Below are 8,590 nucleotides of genomic sequence, written 5' to 3' on the forward strand. Positions count from 1 at the left end.
CTTCCAACTTTGTACCTCCCTTCTAGAATATAAGATTAAAATATGTAATTGAATATCTTTAAAACACTGAGTAAGCTCATGATTGATGTTTTTCTGCCTTAACATGCGTAAGAATGTATTTGTGAAAAATACATTTATTTTTAATAGCTACCTACAGATGGTAAAATGTTGCCCTGACATATAACCACATAGATGATATTAAAAATAAGTTTAAATTCATTGATTTGATTTAATTTTCAACTACTTGTAAATATCCATAAACTTTACTTTTTATCTTTTGTCTATTATTTTAATCCATTCTTTTCTATCATGCAAAATTTTTTAAATAGTTATTAGGTAGTAGGAGGAGGACTTTATGGTTCATAGCAATCTTAGTAATGCACATACATAATTTGCTATAAAATATTAAAATGAATAATTTTTAATAGCCATAACTTTTTTAATACTAACAGACCATATTTAACTGGAAAAAAGAACATGCTTCAAAATAATTGCTAGGAAATGTATTCTTTGGCTGCTTGTTTTTTTCTCTTCTAGGCTTTTGGGAAGCTTTTTGATTTGGCTTTTTTATTATTTTTCCATTGCCTATTAAAATATTCAGATATTTGGGTACCTGCTCTGTGCCAAGCTTTGTTCTCAGTGTGGGAATGTCTCCCGTGACCAGTCAGATGTGTTGTCTACCACAGGCGTGGGTAGGTTTCTTACTTGAGGACACAGGTCTCTAATGGGAGTAAAGTAGCACCCATTTCATAATGTGATAGATATTTACAAAAACAAAAATGTTGGACCATGTTTTTAATATGTTTTTAATATGCCATGTTTTAATATGGCAGCCTTTTCTTATATTTAATGAATAAGTTGTTTTATGGGCCTAAGCAGTCAGTAATAAAATTATATTCTTGGCATTGTCAAAAATATTCAGGATTTTATTACAATGCATATTTTATTTCTTTTTATTCTAAATAAACTACATAAAATAAGTAGCTTTATGTACCCCTCAGTTAACCCTCATTCAGTCATTTTCAAAATACTACTATATCACTGTGTATTTGAAATTATATAGAACATACTGACAAGGTGTTTAAATTTAATCTACATGGTCAGTCTGGTTTCTAACAATGTATGTTCTACCTATGCCTACCATAGTGCCATGAAACGTTGGGGCACAAAATGTGTGATCAGTATTTGATGTCAATCATCAGATGACAGAACGGCTTAGTTTCAGCCATTGATTTCTGGCTTGTTTAAATACTTTTTATTTTCTTTTCATATTCTGGAATCCATAAGTCCTAATACCCAAGTAAAGGATGAACACCTGTTTGAGATTGTGTTTTAAGAACAGAATGAATTCTATTTTACTTAAAACTATTCTGTGGATGCTAAAATGAAATCAAAAGAGGAATGTGGGTAGTTTTTTACAGAGTTGACATATAACTCAGTTCATGCATTTAGAAATTAAAACATTTTTAACCAATTGTCACAGTCCTTGTATGACTATTAAATTACATGGCATGACTTAGCACAAACCTGTTTTTTAAGTATCTACTCACACATTCACCTGTTAATGTAACAAATTAGACACAGCTGATGGATTTTGATAATAGCAGCTGTCAACCTCTGTTAAAATCAATCAGTGGCAAGGTTGTATATATTAAGTTCTGTATCACGTCATGAAAATTTATTTACAATTTAACCACTAATAAGCACAACTGTCAGCTTTGCTGTTGATAGTTTCATGATGTGTTTTGGCTCTAGGTATTTGTATGCTGATTTTTAAAAAACTTTCTGACATCTTTGAGAAAAACTACCCAACTGCCTTATGATTTACTTAAAATTTTTTTACTGTTGCCTAGAGTTGAATATTACCTTGAAAATATCCTACATTTTTTGGTTTTCTTACATTATTTTTTAAGAAGTAATGAGGCTATTTTTTTAAAAACAAGTATATCAGAATTGATATTTCTAAATGAGTATTCTTCAAAGTAGTCATATTGGTAAAGTGATGCAAGCATTATGGCAGCTATCTGTACCCTCTGTTTTAAAGTCTGTCTTTAACTACCCAAGAATATAATTTTATCATTTCTAATTACTTCTTAATTTATACTGAAAATGTGATCACTGAGCTTATTTCACCTGACTTGGCCTTTGACTGGTTTTCAACTGTTCTCAAAATTTAAATCCTCCCTTTGTCTCTTTTCCATGGACATGGATGTGTCACCATTGAAGTTCTTTAGGAGAATCCATCCCACACACCTGACCAGTTAACTCTTTACGTTGCAGGTTAAACCACACCTCAAGAATTTTTATAGGTCTCATTACCCACTACCAGTCCTAAATTTATCCTCCTTCCACCCTTTGCTCACCACCAACTTTCCTAGACACCCCTAAAAGTATTTTCCTTGTTTGCTGCCCCTACCAGAGGTGGTATCTCTATGTTCTGGGGTTCCACAGCATCTGATATTTTTTCCTCTGTCATCTGCTTTACTAGGTTACAGTCTAGTCATCTGGGCATTATCCTCCTCCATGCTGAATTTCTTCAAGGAAGGGATTATTTCATATTCATTGTTCTCCCTTACAGTGTCTAACCCAGTGCCAATATTTATGGAACAAAATGTGTTACCATCTCAGAATTCCGCTCCAATGACAAGTTCTAAAGACTTTAAAAGTGTTAATATGCAAAATACGTCAGAGGGGCTGATCCAAAAAAGGTTTTTAAAAAAATCAACTCGCATTCTTTCTCTTCCTTTTATTCTTACTGAGTAGCTCTTGTCCACTTCGCTTCTGAAAACTTCAGAGGGGAGTCGTGGTGGGTGAAGTCTCCCACAGCGAGGGAGGCGATGGCTCTGGGAAAGGGCAGCTGACTTTGAACCATTTTGAAGCCAGTAATTAGTTCACTAAGCTTACGGTTTTCATCATGTCTGTGCAACTGATTGCCATCTTATGTATGTGAGTACAGGACGTAGAATTGGCAAGGGCCTAATAGATGTATAATCCCATTTCAAAGACAAGAAAACTGAGGATAAGGAATTTGTGTATGATCAACAGCAAGTTAGAAGCAAAGTCAGAACTGGGACTGAGGTGTCCAGCCTCCCAGTATAGTCCCTTTACTCTTATATTCTTCTGTTTTCATGCTACCCTTCATTGCTGGCAGAAGTGTCCATTTCTTGGTCTCTGGGATGAAAAAGACTATAGGCCTGGTACTGGTCATCTAATCATTTGTCATCTCACCCAGTTATCTGGGTCCATTTGGTTAGATAATAGACACAATTGCTTAAAAAACTACCACATACTTATAACAGCACTTAGATGTTAGGCCACCTGAAAACTGAACAAGGAGACTAACTAAAATGCTGACAGTATCTTTTCCCAACAAATTATGTTAAAGTGAGCTTTATGTACACATATGTACTATATGCTGTACACATGCCCTGTACACTATATGGCCATATGTTTTATCTGTGTAGTGTTCTCTTTTCAAATATGAATTAAATTTAATATTAAACATTAAAATGTCTATAAATTGCTTTTCATTTTCCAATAAGAATTTCTTAGTCCTGCCTTTTAGCTACTTACTTCCTGTTACTTCCCTAACTGGATAGAAGTAATATGAGCAATTTTCTTAATCCTGGTTTGCTCTTTAACGAGATCAAAATTAAGATTGTTTGGCTTCTTTAAAATGTGCATATACTACTTTATCTGGAAGTATTTTAATATAGTATCTTTAAAATTATCTAATTAAATTTGTTATTTCTAAATGTAATGCTTCCCAAAGGTTACTGAAGAATAGTGATTATTATTACAACAGCCAGTAACACTTTGACCACACGTTCTCATTTTTATCTTGTTTTACCTAAGCAGACATTTGCCACATCAGATTTGAATAAAGGACACTGAAAAAGAAGTTTATAGACTGGTCTAGTAGAAACCCTTTATAGATACAGAGACATGTGCCACGTGCAGTCAGGGCACCCAGCAAATCGTGGCTGTGAAGATGGTTAGATCCTGGACTGTGCTGTTTGTCTTCAGTTTTTAGAATCAGAAGTAGATCGGTTCATGCATGGGCAGTGACTTCTGCCACATTTTGAAAGACCAACTGCATCAGGCATTGCGTCTTTATTATACTGTATTTTCTGTATTGATGGCTTATGTCCTGTGCCTACCAGTAACATTTGCTGAATGCTTGCTTATATGCCAGGCACAGTTCTAACACTTTACATGAATGAAATCTTTTAATCATAACTCTTATGAGGTAGGTTCAGTTATTATCCCCATTATCCTGATGTGGAAACTGAGGCACAGACAGGCAAGTAATTTGGCCAGCGTCACACACTGAGTTAGTGAAGGAGCTGAGCATAAACCCAGAGAATCTGGTTTAGAGATTGTGCTCTTGACCATTTGTTACACTGCCTCTTTGAAAACCTACATATTTAGGTTTTATAACGATTAAATATCTAGCTTATTTTCTTTGATGGTGGAAGTGGGGTAGTAAAGCGGGGTGGGGGCTGGTGCTATGGCCTCTGCAAGCTGCTGAATTCAGTAAGCCATTCAGTGAACATGTGTGACCAGAAAAGAATTGAGACCCTCTGCCTGAAGGAAATATTTACTTAATTTCTGTCTAGATCATTAGAATCCTAACTACGACATTTTAATCTTCTAACTTCATGGTCTGTATTTCATTTTTGATAAATTCTTTTGTTTCTACAGAAACTCAAACAGAAGAATCAACAGCTGAAGCAAATTATGGATCAATTACGAAATCTCATCTGGGATATAAATGCCATGTTGGCAATGAGGAACTAAACTGATATTTAAATTTCCTGCTTTACACATGTTATACCATTTTTTTCCCTCAAGTATTTTTTTCCCTTTGAAGTTTATTTATCTGTTTGTATTCTAGTCACTAGGATTAAAGTTCCTATTTTTACGTGGTTTTACATTAAAATATTCATTGGCAAGTTTTTTTTAAGCTCTTGATTCCATGAAAGATTATTGCAATAAACTTTGATAAGGTTTGTGTTTTGCTTAATCTTCATGAACTGAATAATTGTTTTATAAAAGCAAAATAAGTTTTGCAAATAAATTTTTAAATTTCATCAGTGTTCGTTTTGCTCATTTCATTACATTTTTAGGAGGAAATTAAAGGTTTAAACATTTTTGCATATGAAAATATCAATCTGTGATACAAATTGATTGAAATTAAACATGTAAGTTACAATTTCAGCTCAATTTTTTAAATTCAGTCTGAGTCCCAAACAAATTAAAATGAGAAAACAGTTAGTTGCTCTAAGTAGATGAAAGCCACTTTTATGTTCGTTGAGTGTTTGGTCTTAATTGGAAGGATCTGTCTCTAAAAGGAGGGAAACAAATCATTTGAGGGTGGCACAAACTGAAATCATGACGGTGTGCTTATCTGCTACCTGCTTTAGGCCAAGAAACAATCCCCTGTCTGACTTTCCAGATACACCCTAATCTCATACATTTCGGAAACAGCATATTTTTTAAGAGTTTTGAAGGAGATAGCTCTGTATAACAAGTGCTTTCACAGACTTGTAGCTGGTCAGCAGTCCTCTCTACAAGTCTACAGGAGCTGGTCTCTCAGATAGTAAACAAAGTATCCTCAAGTAAGGGAGTCAGATTCTTCTCAGGAAGGACTTTTCCAGAGTGAACCAGAAGCCCTAACCTGTCTGGCCTAGGTTCTGGCTCTCTTAAGAGAGACTGCTACTTGACTGTTCTTGTATATGGATAAAGTTTCCCTGGCAGGTTACACAGAAAACCAGTGTCACACAAGAAATGGCTTCCTCTGGGGAGGGGATATGGATAGTTGTATACTATTTGGTACTTTTGGAATTTTATAGCACATGCCTATTCAAAAAAATAGGCAAAACTTCATTTTAAGTTACACAGAGTCCCACCTATGACAACAGGCAGAATCACAAGAAGACAAGCCAAATTATGCCGGCATCTTTGGGCTCTCTAACTGCCTCCATCAGAGCAAGCTCTCCTGAGCAAGCCCAGTGTTCGTTAGACGGAGGAGTCGACTGCCACAGTGGTAGCACTGCAGTTACAAGACAGAAAAAGCTACATGAAGCTATGGCAGCGAGAAGAATTGGGACCAATAACCCCAGTGGTCTGCAGTATCTGAGGGTATTAAAGTTTTTCAGCCTATCACCAACTGGACAGGCAAGATTATAACAGGTGTTCACTATTATGCACGGTAGGTTGCTGGTTACTATTATGGAGTGGGTACTGACAACATCTAAAGCAGTTATGAAAAATGTTTTAACCTAAATTTTTTTTTCCTTTTAAATTTTTATTTAAATTTAATTTTATTATTAGTTTCAAGTATACAGTACATTGATAAGACATGTATATAGTTTGTAAAACGATCCCCCTAATTGCTCTTTCTCCCCTCAGGCTCTTCACCTAGCCAGTACATTAATGCTGACTGCATTCCCTATGCCGTGCTCCCCATCCCTGTGACCATCTATCAACTACTAATTCTTACTTCTTTAGCCCTTCACCCCATTCTCCCAACCCCCAAACCCTCTCCCCTCTGGCCATCACCAGACTGTCCTCTATATTTGTGAGTCTGCTTTTGATTAGTTTGTTCTTTTTATTCCTTAGATTCCACATTTAAGTGAAATCATATGGTATTTATCTTTGACTTATTTCACTCAGCATAATAACCTCTAGGTCCATTCATGTCATTGCAAATGGTAGCGTTTTTTTTAATGGCTGAGTAATATGTTGTTTTAATTGTCACACTCAACTCCTTAGATCATTCCAGGTGCCACAAACTAAACTCTTGGAGGGAAAGTCGAAATTGCATCTTTGGGCCTTCAGTCTATAGAGAGTATCTCTACTGTAAAGCAATAATCAATGCAGCTACATTCAGCTAGAGAGCTGTAGCCCCAAATTCTGGGAGAGTGGTTCTCAGCGCTTAGAACCAACACTGGTTTACTGAGTCACTCAAGTCTACCTGGGGCCAATTATGTGTTCAGGGTTATTAAACACATGGACCCCACTAACTCAAAGCTTCAGCTTTTTCTTGACAGAGAGCATGCCAATAGATGGAAGAGCAAAGAAAATTCAATCATGATGGGTGGCCTTGGGCAAGTTAATCTCAGTTTTCTTGTCTAAAGTGATAGGTGGGATTAGCTGATTTTACATTCTATGTTAGAATTTTAGTTACGAATGTTAGAAACCCAATTCAAGATGGCTTAAGCCAAAGGGGGATTTTTTAGTTCCCGGAGCAAGAAAGGATGTTAGAGAAGAGCTCACAGAATCAAAGAAAAGCTGCAGGAGCCAAGGCTGCAGGAATTGGAACCAAGATTTCATGCCCCAGGATTCTCTATGCCCATCCCTAATTTCTGCTTCTCTCCCTCTGCTCCATTCTCCCTCTGCTCCTATCTGCAGATAGGCTTTCTCTAAACTGTGGGAAAGATGGCCTTCCACTGGCCCCAGACGCTGGGCTGCTTCTCCTACTCTACACTGAGAACTCAAATGCACCCTGCTTAACACAGCCCAAGTCTCGTAACCAACCTTTGGACCAACTGTTGTGTAAATGGGTACTATGATTAGCCTGACGTAAATCTACAGTACCAGCCCATCTCTGTGGCCAGCAACTGGGTGTGGGAGGCATGGAAAAGCTCCAGACCAGGAAACAAACATTATTAGAAGAAAGGGCACCAACCAGAAACATTTGCAAGAAAAACATTAACAGTGGCAACCAGTCCACCGATGTTCTTGGTTATAACACTGTCTCTCAGATGCGAGTTATTCAACTCTCAAAAGCCCAAGGAAAGTTTACAGAAAACCAGAGGCATCACTGACTATTAGGAGAAAACTGTTAATTTTAATTTTTCTGAATTTGTGGACTTCTGTATTGACATTTTTTCTTTGCAGCTGTTCGGTTTTTCTGTTTGTCCTTGTAGCTGTTTCAATGAACTGCAATGCGACCATGTCAGGTCTTGGTCTGCCTGAGTTAAAGCATGGATAGGAAAGAGCTGAGGGAAAAAAGAATGAAAGCACCAGCATCCTAGTAATGACATTATCTTTAAAATGATTTGGAAACCTAAGGCCCTGATCGTTTAGACATTATATCCCTTGGCGCCATTACAAGCCAAAATGTGTTAACTTGACATTTTGATGTAGCTCCAGTTTGAGTAATTCATTTTCTTAAATTCCCAAGGAAGTTTAAGCTAGACAGAGGAGTCTTTCAACCTTAAAATAAAATGTGTGCTTGTCCTAAAGCTCAAAGAGTTTGTAATCCTGAGTGTTCTTAAATCTGTCCAACACAACTGGATGCCCTACATTTTTTTCTATTCCTTTAAAACATTATGGATCAAGGACTGAGTTTTTAAAGGCCAAATTGAAAGGTATTCTAGAAGTATATAACAGGGTAGCAGTCTTGAATTCTTTCATACTTTTTAAACTTAAAGAATTAGAGTTAATAGATTTAATACTGTTTAAGTTCACATTTTTACACAGGGGTGACACTGTGCATGAACGCATTTACACCAGTAGATGTAGGGATGCACTGATGCATACTTTTTTCAAAAAACTCTTACGGTTGTCCATGTACAATTTG

The 8,590-nt window shown here is 36.4% G+C and overlaps 1 protein-coding gene across 3 annotated transcripts in view; it reads left to right on the forward strand.

Moving 5' to 3' along the window:
• MED30 (mediator complex subunit 30) overlaps positions 1-5,093 on the forward strand; it is a 19,776-nt gene extending 14,683 nt beyond the window's left edge. For 2 of the 3 annotated variants that reach the window (XM_023530783.1, XM_023530782.1), the window contains exons 4-5: positions 602-692; positions 4,705-5,093. In XM_023530783.1, the coding sequence (XP_023386551.1) occupies positions 602-692; positions 4,705-4,805 (192 nt within the window). In that variant the 3' untranslated portion in view covers positions 4,806-5,093. The remainder of the gene's footprint in view (positions 1-601; positions 693-4,704) is intronic. The other variant, XM_011360370.1, reaches the window with a different exon arrangement.
• Positions 5,094-8,590: the final 3,497 nt, after the last annotated feature.

This window comes from Pteropus vampyrus, unplaced genomic scaffold (assembly GCF_000151845.1).
Source record: "Pteropus vampyrus isolate Shadow unplaced genomic scaffold, Pvam_2.0 Scaffold54, whole genome shotgun sequence".
NCBI classification, from domain to species: domain Eukaryota; kingdom Metazoa; phylum Chordata; class Mammalia; order Chiroptera; family Pteropodidae; genus Pteropus; species Pteropus vampyrus.